We start from the raw sequence: 18,690 nt of genomic DNA, 5'->3' as shown, positions 1-18,690 counted from the left end.
CTCTGATTTTAATATTTACACATATGTAGGTATTTAAGCACAGCTCAGTTGTAAGACACTTAAAGCCCAAAATTGGAGACCATATAGAAATGTGCTACCATTTCAAAACCGGATTACTCTGGAACGGCTTATTGTACAGGGGATTGCATTACACCTTTGTGTTCGGTAAGGTCTGCTGTTTATGTTTACGGTTTGTCATGTGTGGAACGAAAAGTTTGTGAGATATTCCTCCTATAGGAATTGAAATGAGCGCAGAGCTATAGTAGCCTAATATGATTATTTCTTGAAAGTTAATTTATTTTTCTCGCGAACCGTTTATCCCAGCAAATAGCGGCTATAGCACCTTATAAAAGATGAGAAAAAGTTATTTCATGTGATGTCTGTGAGGCTACTTCGCGAGTAGTTCCTATAAGAATGGGCGGCCACAATTTATGTCGGTCTGCCTCATGTCTAAAGCAGCATGTTCCGTGAAGGTGCCGCGGACCGGATTAAAATAGCCTGGTCAGCGAATCAACAATCAGAGAAAACTGCGCTGAGAACGTTGTAGGCGGATATTAGACCTACCTGCTGTTGGTCTAGACATATCTATGCCTTAAACTCGTATCCTGTCATTTAGAAACAATGCTGTGGTCTAGTCTAGTCATCAACAAAAAATGAACGGATTGCAAAAAAAAAAGAATGGATTTGGCGTGACATTTCTTGAGTGTGCGTGAGAGCGTGAGATTGGTGCTGAAAGCGTGAGTGTCACGCCAGATGCGTGAGAGTTGGCAACCCTGACTTGTGCGTTTAGGTTTAGCTATCACCATCTGATAAATCAAACTTTTCCCAAAGCCAGTTGGAAGGAGAGTTATAAGACGTCCTTGCCATTTATAAAATTGACAAGACAAGCCTCTTGTTCCTGCTTTAATTGCGTAATGCCCTCGAGAGTTGAGACAACTTCGTGGATAGCTTCTAGCGTCTCTTCCTCCGTCGCCATTGTTGCTATGCTGTTGAACTACAAGCTTCGCTGGACTACAAGCAACTCGGCAGGCAAGTTCCGCGTCATCACTCAACTGTTCGCTGATTGGCGCGGTCGTACGCGAACCGCATACTGTTGGTTGGGCCAGACTACGTGCGAGGCTGAAATCAAATTTTGGCCGGAAGTACGTAGGATGGTAACACCAGGCTAGTGTTGAGAGGGAATTTAGAAGGAACCTCTGCTTACATTTAACATGACAGAATTTAGTTGATTTCGTGATCACATAGCATGGGCTATAGTGAAGTTTTCTGAGAGAAAAATAGGGGGGTTAGGGGTAATTTGATGCTGAGAGACTGCTTTAAAATGTGTATAATGACATTTGGCTGGGAAGTTAGGAACTGATACCTCTCCTATTTTTGACTCATAAATAAAAATGCCACAGGGAGACGTTATTATGAAGGTGATGTTTGTGTCCCTGCCAGAGCACCAGGTTTGGTATGTCACTTTCATCACCCCCTCCCACCCCTAATACCCCCCCCCCCACACACACACACACACAGGTACACACACCATTACTCCCCCCAACCCCCCCCCCCCATATTGTCATTTTCACTTAGCCATGCCCTTGTTATTTAAAGAATACAAACAAATACAAACTACAATCATACGCTGTAAATATGAATGTGAGCGTGCACATGTTTACCACACAGAGCCTTTCTCAAATGCCACAAATTGCAGTTTATCTTGGTCGTTTTGGCACATTTCTTGAAACATTTCAAAAATACATTTGTTGGAACAATACACAAAGACAATGTTTTGAGCCGGAATCATGGGGAGAGAGCTGGTAGGCCGTTTTAGGGTCCCTGACGGTGTGAAAATGACCTCGGCAAAGTATGTAGAGTTTCTGACTGACCACTTTCTTCCGTGGTGCAAAAAGAAGAACCGTGCCTTCCGTAGCAAAATCATCTTTATGCATGACAATGCACCATCTCATGCTGCAAAGAATACTTCTGGGTCATTGGCTGCTGTGGGCATAAAAGGAGAGAAACTCATGGTGTGCCCCCCAACTTCCCCTGACCTCAACCCTATTGAGAACCTTTGGAGCATCATCAAACAAAAGATCTATGAGGGTGGGAGGCAGTTCACATCCAAGCAGCAGCTCTGGAAGAGGCTATTCTGACATCCTGCAAAGACATTAAAGCAGAAACTCTCCAAGAACTCACAAGTTCAATGGATGCAATTCCCTTACAAAAATTAAAAGTTTGCGGCAGATTTGCAGCAAACTTGTGGGTGATTTGTGGGAAACAAATGAGTTCACTAGAAAATATTGCCAGAAGTTTTCTAGTGTTGGCTGCTAGAGGCAAACTTCCAGCAAAGTTCTGGCAACAATGAGAAGTTTTCCAATAGTGGCAAATGTGTTCAACAGTGATTTGCCACCACATTTAGCCAATGATGGCAAACTTCCAGTGAACTTCTGGTGACAAACCTAATTTGCATATGACATTGCTGCAAATTTGCTGCAACATTGCCACAAGTTTACCACAACTAGAACTATATATTTTTTTTCCGAAGTATTTACAACTTAGTGTTAACTAATAATTGTTGCAAACTGGTACTACGAACAAAATATTAGTGCATTCCTGGATCTACATTTACTAATTTTTAGTTCTTTACAACCTATAAAACGTCTTGAAACTCTGTTGTGCATAATAATTTGGAACAGTGCATTTTGCATTTTCAGCATCCTTTGCACCATGACCCCGAGCCAAACACCCTCCCAGAACCTGTTTTCCCTTGGTCGAACCCTGGTGTCCACGAGATCTGCCAGAGTCAGCTGGAAGGAGCTCGTGACTCACGCATAGGGAATCACGGTAGATATTGCGCGACATTTTGGTTTATGGCTATCGTTTAGGTGTCCTTCCTATTCATTAGCATGAACATGATGACTGACTAAATAAATTACTATGATGTTTAATAAACCATTGTAGGCATACAAGTTATCATTATATCACATCACATCAATTAAGTGTTTTCTGTAGGCTAGGCCACTGTGTGACATGCTTTACACTAGGCTACAGCATATAAATCAACAAGGCTATCAACACATTTGCAGTATCACTGTTGCAGAAATCACATACAAGAAGGCATCCTCTTGATTGTTTGTACATTTTTGCACATTCCAACATAAAGAAGCAGCATGAGGAAACTTGTCGTTTTTCTGCCTTATAGTTCTAACTACTTTTAAGAGTTTGCAGTATCACTGCATTGACACTCCAATTGAAAACAATGGAATTAAACAGATTTTATCACTAATGTTTGCTCGCATCGCATCCGGTTAGGACATGTTAGAGTGGAGGAGATGATGTTACCCAGCCGTACCGCCTGTGTCCTGTCAGTCAGGAAGTCAAGGATCCAATTGCACAAGGAGGAACTGATGTTCAGGTCTCTCAGTTCCATGATAAGCCTGGATGGAACTATGGTTTTAAAAACGGAGCTGTAGTCGTTGAAGAGCATCGGTGCATAGGTGTTTTTCTTATCCAGGTGAGCGAGAACAGTGTTCAAAGCAAATGCTATTGCATCGTCTGTGGACCTGCTGATGTAATATGATCTCTTGATTGTCAGTTCAGGCAAACTGTTTGTGTTGCACTTGCCACTGCCGCTGGCCAATGTGATCCCCAACAGACTGAGCAGGGAGAGATTAAACATGTCCATAAAGACTTCAGCCAGTTCAGATGCAAAGCCTTGAGAACACGACCTGGGATGTTGTGAGGTCCTGGAGCTTTATGTGTATTCACCCTCCTAAAGAATTTACACAAATCTTTTTCCAGTGTTTCCTCTACGTTTATTTCAGCCACGGTTTAATTAATACAGCCACGATATCAGAATCAGGGCAGATGCACAATGTAGTTGCAGTTGCTTTTTAAATAATCCTGCCGACGTATCCTCCCCTGCTGGCTGCCACTCACATTGCAATTTAACAATAAGTAGCCTAAAACTAGTCAGAGGCTATTATGGCCCGTCCAGTTTCACTTCACTTATGCCGCCGCCACTGTTAAAAAAAAATCTAGCGGAAACACTGCTTTCATATAACTGAAATTGGCAGCATTCTTGCTCTTGCTCACTTTTGTGTTATTTTTTGCAGTTCTGGTTAGACACAAACTGCATTTCGTTGTCTATGTACTTGTACTCTGCACAATGACAATAAAGTTGAATCTAATCGAATGTAATCTAATAAACAGGCATAGAAGGAGTTCCTCTGCAAGAGAAGCAGACACCTCAGCTCTGACGCTCTTTCCTCAGTAGATGTGGAAAATAATATTGTGTGTGCTGTAAAGCCCATTCTGATACAGTGTCAATGTACCAGACATCAGCCATCTGCCAGACACACATCTGGCACATCCGCTGATTTGGTGGCCTGTGACATTTCAACCACATTTTGTTCCTTTGACCAAGCTGAACCAACCATCACCATCCAATGTTCAAATTAAAATGCCTTTTCACTGAGACTGATGAACTACAATATAATATATATGCTTGATTAACAATGATAATTGGTCCAACAGTTTTGCATGTCATGCCTTTCACAATGAGTAAGTGCATAAATGTTATGGGGGTAAGACTATTTACTAATTGGTTCACAGACACCGGTTTAGTTTACCGCGGCCATATTGTTTACATGACATCTACTTGAAGTGCGTAGATTTGAGTTGAGCTGAGCAGAGCCCAGTAGCCTGATGGCTTTATCTGGTCGATATCAAGAGAAGATAAGCTTGCTCGGTGTGGACCCATATCTATTACATATCTATTAGACCCAATAGCATTAAGTAAAGATCCGTCATTGTCACCAGTAACTTATTTGGCTATTTATAGCCTAACTTTGTCATTCACACATCAGCATACATATCACAGGAGCTGAAGGCATTCAAGTTGCTTGAGTCAAGGTTGGCGAACTGCTTACATTTCTCCTTCCCTTTCCGTTTTCTGACAGTGGGTTGTTAGAACAGCCGTATTACGCAACATACAATGACGTTAAATTTTGTAAAAAAACAACAAAAAAAAACAGTTTGTTTGGAATTCTGGTCCCTATCAGACCAGATCAAATGACTGTTTGATGCTCAAGGTTCCTCGTATTCATTCTGAGTTGGGAAAGTCGGCCTTTTGTTATGGTGCCCCTACTTCCTGGAATAATCTTCAATGTAATATACATTGAAGTCTCTACCTTTCTATAATCAATTCAGATCTGTAATCACAAACTTTCCTATGTCAAATTGTACCTGTTAATGTTATTTTATCATTGTTATTATTATATTAATTATATATTTTATGTATTTTTATTTTTCCCTTCCTCCTCTATAATGTTATAATAATAATATATAAAATAAATAGACTGCATGTAAAGAATGTAATACTATACAAGGCATCATTATTCACACCAAGATTAGGGAATCACTGTCGCTGGTCACCTGTCTCCAACGTGAGATGTCTGGCAGGCTGCTGAGCTGTCATGCCTACAGAGATTCGCACTTGTTGTCACGGGTACGCTGGCGATTACACCGCTCCGTCTGGCATCTTTTGTCTTTGTTTGCTTTCACTTACCCCCACCCCCATTATTTGTTAATTTGTTTGTGTACAGTGTATTGAGATCATGTTGCATGGTGATACTGCACTTTTAACAATACATTCATTGATTGATTGATTGATTGATGAAAGATTATGTCCATGAGTTACCAGATGTTGTGGCCAGACACTCACCTCTCCATCCTCCAGCTCCACATCAAGGAAGGCAAAATCATTGACGACCCAGAACTGCTGCTCTGAGGTAGTGTCATCCATGTTGTCCTGGTCACGTGTCCCGTCGTCTGAGGACACCAGACTTGGCTGGTGGTCAATGAGGTCTAGTTCCCCACAGGAGGAGAAAATCACCTACAAACATATAAACTCATGTCAGACAGAACTGACCGACAGATAGAACTGCCCAGCTGACCAACCACAACATCTGTTTTTATCCTAAAAACTGAAAACTATTTAGCTTTTCATCTTAAATTTGCAGGAAAACACACTAAATAGCAATGCTTCAACACCAAATTAATATTAAGTTGTGCATACCGATGGGTTCTTTGTGAATCCGACCTCTTGTCCACACAGAGATAAGACATTCACCAGTTTATCTCTAGTTCTCTTCTGCAAGGAGAAATACCTTAATTTCAAATACTGTAATTAAAGTAAATTGAGCAAATTAGATTTTAGATTTTTTTCATTTATACCTGCTCACAGGGCTATGAGCAGAGACATACCAGAGCAACTATGGACCCTAATTTAATCCATTCTGTGACAGTGGTCATACAATATCTTCAGATTTTTAACTCACTGATGTGATGCAGATATCATTACTTTGTCGCCATGTTCCAAGTGAGAGTACAAGTGACTTGCCTGTGAGGACTGTGGCCTCTTCCAGCTAACAGGCACCAGCTCAGTGTTGGAGTTGGAGGTGGAGGAGGTGCTGTGTGTCACTGCAATGGCACTCCGAGAGCCGTGAAAGTCATCAAAGCGTCGGCCAATCACAGGAGTCTGCCAGGAAGGATATGTACAACAGAGGTGAGGTAGAGAGGAGGCAGTCTGATCACTTACACAACAGAGAGGAGGTTTCCTTAACATAATCCATCCATGTTCTGTCTTCTAGTACCTGAAGTCAGGTCATCTGGCAAACTAGTCTGACAGATTAGTACTTCAGAATATCATAGAAAGCTCTTGTGGAACTTGGAGCATTACAAACACCAGGATGACTGAGCCAGCTTTACTAAATTGTATTCACTTGTATCCTGCTGTCTCTGAACTCTCACTGGCTGAAACACAAAGGAGGCAGAGCAAAGACGTGGTTGGAATGACATCATTTCCTGGAATTCACAGAGCACACAAAAAACGTAGTGTTTGTTTCCCACACATTCTCCTCCCACAAGCCTTCACATCACTAGGAAGGGGAGCCAAAAATATCGAAAATTACAGGACAGTGTAACAACTCAAATGTCTCCTAAATCCACTATTTCTAGAATTTCCCCTGGGGATCAATAAAGTATCTATCTATCTACAGTATCTATCTATCTATGTAGAGAAGAAAATTCCATCAGATACACCACGTTTTTGTGAAAATGTATTTCTACAGACTAGAGATGCGCGGATGGGCTATTATTTCAACCGTAACCGCATAGCAAAACTTATCATCCATCCGCCATCCATCCGCACCAATGTTTTTTGACCAATTTTCAAAACCGCACCCGCCCGCCATCCGCTGGTTGTTTTAATGTATATGGGTGATGCGTTTGATTGGTTCAACCGCCACCCGCCCGAATTTAATTAAAATATCATATTTCTTCACGTCATCCGGCCGATCCGCGGTTTAACCGCGGAGTCCGCGGCTGTAACCGCGAACCGCGCATCTCTACTACAGACAGACAGCCTTACCCTCTCACTAGAGCAATGACAAACTACAGGACACTCTTGTACATGACAGGAAAAAGGAGGAAGTATCATCAGAGTGAGAGAGAAGGACCATGGCACATATACCTCATAAATATCAAAGTGGAAGTCCAGAGTTTTCCCTGGTAGGATCTTAGAGGAATTCTTCCACACACTGTTGCTCTCCAGTTGTGCGAGGCTGCTGGGCTGGGATGTCGGCTGAACCAGGCTGGCTGAGCGCGAAACAACCAACTTCAAAATGTTCAATGCTTCCTTCCAGTGCGAAGTCTGGAGCATGGACACACACACACACACACACACACACACACACACACACGTCAAGTTAAGCCGTAGTGGCTAGTGCTATGGGCAGAATATGGGCCACAGGTTGTAAAGAGAAGTTCATTCATGATAGAATGTATGGAATGTCTCAGCAATGTGGCTGGCAGCCAAAGCAACAGGAGAATTTATAGAACTTTGGGTGTGCCTTTGAATTTACAACTTACACACAAGGTCATGCTTTTTCAAGATTCAAGAAAAAGGCTTATTATATTATTATAGGTTAACTGGCTATGCCACACAGGCTGGATTCTTGGAAAGCATTTTGAGTCATGCATATGTGTATGTTAAAACTACCCAGTAACATTTTCATTACTAATATGGTACAAAATGTACTTAAGTCTTCATACAAGTTATACACATTGATAAAGAGAAGGTAGTAGAATATGTCTGGAAGTTCTATAGAATAGAAAATGTCAGAAAATCTCCATTAATATGCCTTAAAATGCAATTAAGATCTTAAGACTTAGATGATGATTGCATTTTTACGGCATAATAATGGAGATTTTCTGACTCTATGACTTAGATTCTAAGTCACTACAGCTGGACATTTCTTTGGATATTTATTCACAGGACCAGGATGTCACTTCACTTTTAAGAATCCTGCATTGTGTCAAGAACTTGTGCAACTGAGTGCCAGGACTAGAGTTAGGGTTAGGGTTAGAATTGTTTGTGAGTTGAGGCTCAACAGAGGGTGGAAAAGTCAATGACTTGAAAGACATAAGTTGGTCTACAAGACAATGGTTAAAGCCGCATCATGTAAAGTGTAACATCACTCAACAGAAATTCCTCTCAACTCTCCAAGACTGTGCTTGAAATCCTTGTTATCAGGATTAACACTAGTTATTAGGGAGACAGGTTCACACACACACACACACACACACACACACACACACACACACACACACACACACACAGTACATACACGCTAAGGACAATTAATTGATAGCATCTTACTTGAACAAATGTCTCTATTGTCTTGAGTACTTCTACATTAAAAGGCTTGGCTTGAATGTCACTGAGGTCCATGTGACTGAGGAGGCTGTATATTATCTGTAGGAGGGTCTGTTGCATACTGGGAATGCCTTTTTCCAACAGCTGCAAAAAAAGAAAAATGACATATGAAGAATGCAGACAGAGGACAGGAAAGTTGCCATGTAGGTCAATGGGCCACACACACCTCTGCCATGTAGGTAACTATGTTGAAGGTGATTTCAGCGAAGGCCTCATGGAGGTAGCGACATACAACGCTCACCCAGGAGGTGGAGTCACGTGTGTAGGTGTGAGTTTTGTACAGAGTCATGACGTGGGCCAGATTGGACAATTTGCCATTTTTATCCTCCAGACATACCTGTAAATCAGTAAAGAAATTACAAATCGGACAGCAACACTTCATTCCACTTCACCAACAATATCTATGACAATGCTGTGCCCGAACAAACCTGGGCTATTCTCTCAGCAGCATCTTTACAAAACTGTGTAGGACACTCAAAGTTCTGCACAAGATGGGGGAGTAGGCATAGCACATTCAGAGGGAAACCTACAAAATGAAAAAAATAAAGTTCTGTGGGAATACTGTTCCAAACATTCCCAAAACATTTGCGTGACATTCAAATACAAAACACTAAGAGTTCCGCATTACAGAACAGTAATGGAGTTATTGCACTCATCTGCATGTGTGATGCCATGTGTGTGTGCTCTTGCCGTGTGTGTGTGTGTGTGTTACCTATGGCCTGTGAGGTGTCCACTACAGATGCCCGTGAGATAGGTGTAAGCTGGCAGAGCAGCTGCAGCGTAAGCTCTGTGTTGGAGGTTGAGGTGAAGCCCTTGAGCAAAAGGTGTTGCAGCCCAGAGAAGCTACTCCACCTCAGTTGAGTTTGCAGCTTCTCCATTTTCTCCTGATTCTCCGGCCTGTCCAGAGACAGGTGGGCCAGCAGCTTGCTCAGAAGCCGCAGGGACATTTGGTATTCACATTCAAAATCTGACTCCATTAGGGACACAGCCACCCAGAAGATGGTGGTCAGCAGATTACTAGGGTGGTTAATACTGGTGGAGTTGCTGAAATAGTCCATGGAGGGGATGGGGTTCTGGCTCTGATGGGTACAGGAGTCCAGCGTGGCACTGCGTGGGACCTGGGAGGAGTACTCTGCCTCATCAAATTTCTTGGGGACAGAGTAACTTCTCTGGTGGCGGTTGTGCTCTAAGGAGGAAGGACCTGAGAACAAGTTCAGTTCGCCAGTGCTCTTCCTGCTGGATGTCAGCTTTCCATTACACAAGAGGTCGGGAGAGGTTGCTCTGCATAGCAAAATATCATAATATTAATGGACACAAAAACTGATATAAACATTCCCACAATGGCCAGGATGGTAAATTGGGGAAGTATACCTTGTCAGGATTGTCATCAGGTCATTGTTTTTGAGGCTTTCTGCCAAGTTGTCTACTACTGACTCCAGTGTGAGAAGAACTTCCATCACATAACCCTAGACAGATAAGAAATAATTTTTTATACATATTGTAAGCACAAACACACACACAGACCCATGACTTTGCTCTGTGAAATTTCTTTTTTTTTTTTTTCACTGTCTGCTATACTGCTATACTGAGATCACAATATTTTTCTGAATTTCTAACAGTCCTCAAGTTTGTGAAGGAGATTCATTACAACCTGCTTGAAGAAAGTTTCTTTGTTGTCTGTTTTTGGTTCCAGGAAAATTAGCCTGGCCGTGACATTCTTAGGTCAGGATTCTGTCAGCAGACTACAGTTCAACATTTAACACCCTAGCCCGTTAACGCTTTAGAATAACATGTGCTTATTAGGTATTAACAGTGCATAATAAGCAGTTAACTTCATTACTAACAGTTAGTTAACTGTTGTTATCCTTTAATAACATTAACTAACTGTTAACATGCAGCTTGTAAGTGTTAATAAGCTATGGAGTGAGGATTGTCTCAAAATGATTTAAATATATATAAAAGGATATATATACATATACATTTATAAATATCCAAATACAAAATACAAATATAAAAATGTGACATACAAATAAATAAACAAATTTATATAAATAAACGTGTCTTTGTAAATATATTTTCGAGATTTGAAAATAAATATGCTTGACTTTGTATGTGGAATCTGCATTTGTGAATCTCCTTTTTGCTTTTACGTCGATGATGTAATTTTGAGACATTCCTGCACACCAGATCCACAAATAAATACCACTAGATTTGAATGCGAAGACACCCTCCACTGAACAACCAGCAGATGGCAGTGTTGCACAACATGTCTGTTATCAACTGATAGCAACTGAATTTTTCCGACGCTGTTTTCCCTAGTTCAGTTCAGTCAAGTGGTCTATGACTAGCAGGATTAACGACATGGAAGACACTGGATTAAATGGATAGGTAAGTAATAACAACTAGCCAGGGGGTCGTTTCTAGAAAAGTTAGCAACGACGTTGCTCAACCACCATGGTACGACGCAACTTGTGACCAAACAACGACACTGTTACACCTGTTTCCAGAAAGCATCGTACCTGTGTTGCAATTCGCTACCTCCGACGTTCGAACACCGTAGTTCCAACAACGTTGTTGATGATGCAGCGATACATATCATTGGTGGAAACAGTGGCAACGTGTAATACCCCACCCCCTAGAAATGTTCTGTCACGGCCTATGTCGACATTTTTCTAATCTAAACTGAGTGATTAATGCTGGCATTGTCATTGCCATCAGCCAAAACCTAAACCTATTGCAAGCATATAACTTATAAACACCACTTTTCCATCAGAAACATATTTGTAAAAAGCATAGCTAGTATGATATACAGTAGAACATCGGAATATAGAATCAAAATGAACATTTTCGCCAGTGAATTACGAACAGTAGTATAGCTTAACAAGTAGCGATGCACTCTTTGACGTGGGAGACTGGGGTTCGATTCCTGCTCACTGCAACAATTTTGAAGGTGCATTTCTCACAGCTAAACCAGAGCCCGTCTACTACGGAGAGCCTGGCCACTCCGTATTAAGTCCCATTGTACCGAATTGTAGTTTGTATAACTTCAACATGGGTTATAGGTCAAAAGTTGAATGAACGAGTACTTATGTCCTTTTGATTTCTTACAGGTTGGGTGGTTGTTGCCTAGCCTGGCTAGCGCCACCATTTCTCAATGAGACGTGGTCTGGGAACCAAACGTTAATTTTCTCGTATTTGAAAAAAATGCCCAGATCCGTTTATTGGGTGCCACGGATGTCTATCAAATGCGTCTGTGCATAGCTCATCATCGTCTTGCTTTCCCCCTTGTTCTGTGATTGGTCGCCTATCTCAGGCGAAAATTTGCTCCATGGTCTCCAGGCTGCCTTAGCAGCGTGAATCAAATCACGCGCAAGGCAGCATGGGAACACCCAGGCTAGTTGTTGCCCATAACACGCTAGCATGGTGCTAATGAATGACGTCATCGACACGTTTGAAAGGCTTTTTAGAACAATTAAGTGACTTTAAAAAATATATTACTCAACCAAGTGTATTTTCTTTGCCTTCCCTTTTCGAATACAATATTCAAATTACTTGAAAAAAAATTATATCCCGAGAAAAGTGGATTTTGAGGGGTACAGCTCCATAGACCTCCATTCATTCTGCACTCGTGGACGAGCGCCCTCATGTGGAACCACAGAAAGAACTGCAACCAGTTCAGAAACCGGAAGTTTTCCGAGAGTGGCAGTTCTGCCCTTATTAGACATTCTCTGGCTAAACCAAGCTAGATAGAGAGATACAGTATATGGAGAGATAGAAGGTTGGGCTTGTGGAACTATAGGCTACATGGTCCTCGCTTTAGTTTGGGGGGGGCTGCAAAATTTACTACAAATAGGTAAGAAAGGTCTTATAAGCGTATTAGTTATCCACCTTTTTTATCTTATACACCATTAATAAGCATTAACAAGCTGCTTGTTAACACTTACAACTGTTAACAAATATGCTTGTAAGTAACTTAAAAGGCTGCTTATTAACACTTACAAGCTGCATGCTAACAGTTAGTTAATGTTATTAAAGGTTAACAACAGTTAACTAACTGTTAGTAATGAATTGTTAACTGCTTATTATGCACTGTTAATACCTAATAAGCACATGTTATTCTAAAGCGTTACCCATAGCCCCATCCAGACTTGACATGAAGCTTAGGGACCCCAGCCCAGACTCAACCCTATCATGTGCAGCAAGTTCCTAAGACTATCAAGTGCGCCAGTGACTTGAAATTGATAGGCATGATCACCAACAATGACGAGCTGGCCTGAAGCATCAGTCTCCCGGATGAAGCCCACTCACTGCCCCTCAGATGTCATTCCCTCTCAGCTCTTCAGAGATATCTTTTCAATTATCTGTCCTTTCATTCTGGCATTAGTAAACAGCTCACTTGCCACTGGTGTTGTCCCATCCACTTTTAAGCATGTTACTGTGCAACCTCTCCTAAAAAAGCCTTCCCTTGACTCAAGCGACTTGAAAAATTACACACCTATCTCCAAAATTTTAGAGAAAGTGGTTTTCCTGCAGCTCACAGCATATTTAATGAGTTTTAATTGATTAGATAAATTCCAATCAGGTCAGGTGCCTTTAAGTCGACGGTGGCAGTGCTGCCTGGAAGATGACGTTGGGGGCTTGAAAGATCATCAAGCTTCTCGTTTACACCACCTCGCTGGTCCAATTATCCGCTCGCATGGCTCCTCATCATATCACAACTAGGAGCTGATCATGGGATCAATTGGAATGTGCACACCAACCATGTGGTGAAAATGATGGCTAAAGAAGTTTGCCATGGGGTCCAAGATCCTACCAGCCTTTTACAGATTAAAGATCACAGAAAGTATTCTGACTGATCACTAAATTGTATGGGAACGGCAATGCCCAAAGCATTGCACAGGATGGTGTGGAAAGCCCAGACAATTGGTGGGTGTCAGCTTCCCCTCACCCAATACAACAGTCGTGTCAGTAAAGCCCAGAATCATGACACATAGCAATTAGGAATAGCTACTAAAAATGTCAAAAACATACATGCACAAACAAAATGAATTAATTGAAGGAAACACACACAAATAAATACATACAAACAATCTTACCAGCACCTCATCCCTATGTTTCCCCCACCCCCAACCTCCACCAGAAGAAGGAAAAGATAAAACATAACTTTTCCAATGAAAACAGGATAACACAAAACATCCTCACATACATCTATTCCTACTCAGCACAGCCCCCCACTGCCCACCTGTACCTGTTACATTCAACCATCTCCACCATGCAAGGCAGCAGGTCCTCAAAGGTTAACCCTGACCCTAAGCCCCAATCCTAAACCCCCCGCCTCACCTGCACCTCTTCTCCGTGTTCCCCTACCACCTCCACCAGGCGGGACAACAGGTCGGACACGGAATGAGCAGACAATGGCTGCTGCAGAGCCCGGAAGATCTGGAATGAGCGGCCAGCATAGTGACGTGATGAGCTGCACAGCGCAGTCTGCAGAGACACCTCACTGAGCTGCCATTCCAGGTTGCAGTCTGCACTCCACACATACAGCACACACAGCATATAAACAAGTACATTACTAGTTAGAGTTACTTAGATCTTGTGTGGTTATATTATGTGTTGGGCTATGTTGGACTAATTCTTGGGTTATGTGTTCTGGTGGACTAGGGAATTATGAATAAGTGATGAACTGATGTGCTAAGATGTGCATATGTAAGGCACAATGTATGAAAAAAAAAGAAGAAAAAAATAACAATGCATCTACATTACAATAATTTACAGGATATATTGCTGTAGACCAGAGGTTCTCAACCTTTTTGGGGCTAAGGCACAGCAAAAAGCAAACCAAAAGCCCACCAACTTATGGCTACTGGGATCCCGGCTTCCACCACTGTGCCATTGAGATTTGTGTGTGTGTGTTAATGCATGTGTGTGTGTTTATGTATCTGTGCGTGCATGCGTGCCAGACCTGCCAATCTTGAAGAATTGTTTTGAGTAGAACCTCGAGCCGAGAAAAAAAATGCTTATGGACATCTGCTGCTGCCAGTGTGTAGTCTATCCCTTTACTCACAATAACCTACATGTTTTGTTTATTTGTAAAAAAAAAAAAAAAAAAAAACTTTGTTCAATTATTACCTGCTGACTAATGCAAACTACTGAATTTCACTTGCCCGTGCACTCAAGTTTCTTTCAGATCGTGGTGTCTTTCTGCCATCTGTGAGGCTGCAATGATTAGGTCTACATTATCCCAACTACAGTGATAGGTGCGCGATCTCCGTCTGGAAGCCTATTATTTGTTCTCACTTGTTTTCACGCTAATAATCAAGAAGAAGGATCCATATGCTCCAAAGAAAAAAAAAATTGAACACTCAATCATGAGCAGCTCAAAATATTTAGCCTTGGTCCACTTTCAGACTCGTTGTTAATGGCTGCATTTTGCCTTGGAAAGGTCCGCGCTCCATAAGCGCCTTAGTTATGAAAACTTTAACCATCAGCGACACATTGAAAATATGCTAACTGAAACAACTCGTGAACAAGTAATAACTTTCCAAGACATAGTCAAACTATTAGGCCTAGGTGAATTTACAGTCGCACTCAGTGGAATATTTTTAGTTTCACAACAAAACAGCAGCTAGGGGAACGCGAATTTGCGAGTGAACACTTGTTAAACTCACCTCATCAAGTCTTTCATTTCACCCACCGTTGGCTGAAGAAAAAATAACATAAAGAGAGGCCACTATGCTTTGCCTGTCATTCTCACTTGTCACATTCTCTCTGTATCTCATCCTCGCATGAAATATATTAGCGGCAGATTCAATGAGCTTTCTGAAGATGTTGGATGTCTGCTCGTTTTGCGTAGTTTTAAGTAGGCTACAAAATCGTAGCGCCGTATTTTTTATGTGAAAATGCGTGGTTGCTACGCAAAATGCGTAGGCCTACAGGGTGGCAGGTCTGGCGTGCGTGTGAGCGCGCGTGTGTGTCTGTGTGTGTGTTTGTGTGTGTGTGGCGTATGTTCAGTGACTAAATGTACAAATATGTAGGAGATAACGGCTGCCGGGGTGTCCTGTTGTACGGAATTAATGGACGAGGGACAAAGAACTCCCCGACGTGCAGCGGAGTCCATTAATTCCCTATAACAGGACACCTCGAAAGCCGCTATCCCGCTAATCACCCGGTTGCTACTATAGGCAATAGTCATGCCTTTAGAGCACGCAAAGGAAACAAGTGGTTCTGTTTAAAAAGAAGCCGACTTGTTAAGTTTGTGGGCAGTTAGCTTGTTTACAGTTGATTCCACTGTGGCGAAGCCTGCTTCCAGGCTCAGTTGTCGTCCTACTATGGTTGTTATAGTTACCATTCATAAGCATTGATATGGAACGGTGATTAACCCTTTAATGCCGTGCGTATCAAATTTGAGACATGCATTTCTGAGACCCGTTGTGTCACCATGAGTTATAAACTTTGCATAAAACCCTGTTGTATACAATCTGCTACTTGTCTTCTGCCCTCTGGTGTATACCTTTTGCATTACAACAATTCTGGCATGTGGTTTGTTAGAATTCAAAATGGCGGAAACTCATTAGCACCCTGCTGATTATGTAAAGGTCAAGGATATTGGTCATTTGATGATTTTATGGTAAGATTTACCTTTACATATTTATCAATATTTTAACATGAAAAATTACTTTGTTCAAAAAACTTAAAATTACTTAAAATTTCAAAATGTAGTTTGGTGTAAAATCGAGCAGAAAATGTTTGTATCAAAATTGATACAGCAGGTATTTAGTGGTAAATCCTTCAATAGTCATGATTATTTTTTCTGGATGTTATATGTATATTATGTCTTCCATAGTCCATAATACAGTGTTTTAAGGAATCAATTACATAATTTACAGATTGAAATGTGATATTTACAACAAATAATTCATAATTCTTATTCATAATTCATAAATATCTATGCTATGGCTAATTTATAGATGGCTAAAAGGGAAAAAGCTAAAAGGAACAGGAATAAAAGGCAGTTCTCTACTGAAGATGTCCTGAATTTTCTTGAGTGACATACAGGGCCTTGTAGAGACAGATGATGAAGTGGAAGATAGGAATTGGACTCCTAATGCAGAGCATGATGATGAAAGTTCTAGTAGTAGCAGTGAGGAAGATGAAAGTATTGACCAGAGACCTGAAACTGGAGAGGGGGTTCCAACAGTTAGACAGGCAACAAAGAGGTGTGGAAGAGGCAAAGAAAAAAGTAAAGAGAAGAGGAGAAAGACACACACAGCTGAAAGTGTTGACAAGACGAGCTCAGAAGAAGAGAGTGCAACAGCAACACATGCCACAAGTACAAAGAAATCTGCAAAGAAAAAGACGAATAGGGAGTACAAATGGAGAAAGGCCGACTTTGAATCTCCAGATGTTCAATTTGATGACAGTGTAGATGAAGCAATTGAAGATAGGTCTGAGTTTACACCATATATGTACTTCAAGCAATTTGTGACAAATGAAATGTTACAGCTAGTTGCAGACCAAACAAACCTGTATAGTGTGCAGAAAGAAGGAAAATCAGTCAACACAATTGTCAAAGAAATTGAGCAAGTTCTTGGTATGTACATGTACATGGGTTTGGTACAGATGCCCAATGTTAGAGCCTATTGGGAATTGGATACAAGGTACCCTAAAGTTGCAGATGTAATGTCACGGGACCGATTTCAGAAATTGCTGACACTGCTCCACTTCGAAGACAATCTCTGTGTGACTGAAGATGTAATGAAGGATAAAATGTGGAAACTCAGACCATGGCTTGAAAAGCTACGACAGCAATGCCTTCAAATACATCCTGAAGAACATCATGCAGTCGATGAGATCATGGTTCCTTTCAAGGGGAAATCTCAGCTGAAAGTCTACATGCCAGGAAAACCCCATAAATGGGGGTTCAAAATGTGGGGACGTGCAGGACAAAGTGGGTTCCTGTATGACTTTGACGTCTGTCAAGGGCCAACAGATCCAAAAAAGGAAAGGTCTGATGTTGGTGTGAGTGGAGATGTGGTTCTCAAATTGACATCAACCCTTCCTGCAGGAAAGAACTATAAGGTGTTCGCAGACAACTATTTTACATCAGTCCCACTGCTGGAACACCTGCGGGAGAGAGGGATTCACTATGTTGGCACCATCAGAATGAACAGGGTACACAACTGCCAGATGATGGAGGAAAAAGACCTGAAGGAACAGGGAAGAGGGTCCATGGATCGATCATAGAGTGAACCAAAACGGCATGATAATTGTCCGGTGGTATGACAACAAATCTGTCCACCTGGTGTCCTCTTTTGTTGGCATCACTCCCCAAGGTCAGGTGAAACGCTGGGATCGGAAGACCAAGACATACGTTATGGTTCCCAGACCAGCCATTGTGGAGACCTACAACAAATTTATGGGTGGTGTAGATCTTTCCGATATGCTCTCTGCCCTGTACAAATACAACTTGAAAACCAGAAGATGGTACTTGTATATTTGGTGGCATAGTATCACAATGGCACTGATCAATGCCTGGATCCTGTACCGAAGAGACCTGCGGGCACAAGACCAGGAGAGAGACGCCATGCCCCTGAGAAGGTTTCAGGCCTCAGTTGGCTCTTGTCTGATAAGCGCAGGAAAAGGCAAAGTCAGGCTCGGTAGGCCACTGTCCTCTCCATCACATTCCCCTTCGCCACACTCCTCACCATCCCCACCACGGGGAAGGCCACTGTGCAGTGTTCCTCCAGATGTTAGGAGAGATGGGGTTGACCACTTCCCAACCTGGGCACAACGACAAAGGTGCAAGCACTGCAAAGAAACTCCTCACTTTTCCCATGTGTTTTGTGGAAAATGCAATGTCCACCTCTGCCTAAACAAGGACAGGAACTGTTTCCTTGCTTACCATTTGGCAAAGTAAAAGAAAG

At 41.8% G+C, this 18,690-nt stretch overlaps 1 protein-coding gene across 1 annotated transcript in view; it reads right to left on the bottom strand.

Annotated features, from left to right (window-relative positions):
• LOC143121459 (protein furry homolog) overlaps positions 1–18,690 on the bottom strand; it is a 522,367-nt gene that overhangs the window by 45,016 nt on the left and 458,661 nt on the right. The window contains exons 42-51 of the mRNA XM_076281827.1: positions 14,105–14,292; positions 10,136–10,230; positions 9,477–10,045; positions 9,193–9,290; positions 8,931–9,101; positions 8,708–8,848; positions 7,520–7,699; positions 6,389–6,526; positions 6,065–6,139; positions 5,711–5,881 (exon numbers count right to left, since the gene is read on the bottom strand). Coding sequence (XP_076137942.1) covers positions 5,711–5,881; positions 6,065–6,139; positions 6,389–6,526; positions 7,520–7,699; positions 8,708–8,848; positions 8,931–9,101; positions 9,193–9,290; positions 9,477–10,045; positions 10,136–10,230; positions 14,105–14,292 — 1,826 coding nt within the window. The remainder of the gene's footprint in view (positions 1–5,710; positions 5,882–6,064; positions 6,140–6,388; positions 6,527–7,519; positions 7,700–8,707; positions 8,849–8,930; positions 9,102–9,192; positions 9,291–9,476; positions 10,046–10,135; positions 10,231–14,104; positions 14,293–18,690) is intronic.

The sequence above is a fragment of the Alosa pseudoharengus genome, unplaced genomic scaffold, assembly GCF_046254945.1.
Source record: "Alosa pseudoharengus isolate Yale_2024_CS ecotype anadromous, Long Island Sound unplaced genomic scaffold, YU_APseudo_1.1 YU_APseudo_1.1_scf_13, whole genome shotgun sequence".
Taxonomy (NCBI): Eukaryota; Metazoa; Chordata; class Actinopteri; order Clupeiformes; family Clupeidae; genus Alosa; species Alosa pseudoharengus.
Note: the sequence above shows the minus strand (reverse complement) of the source record. Positions and strands in the feature narration are given on the sequence as shown.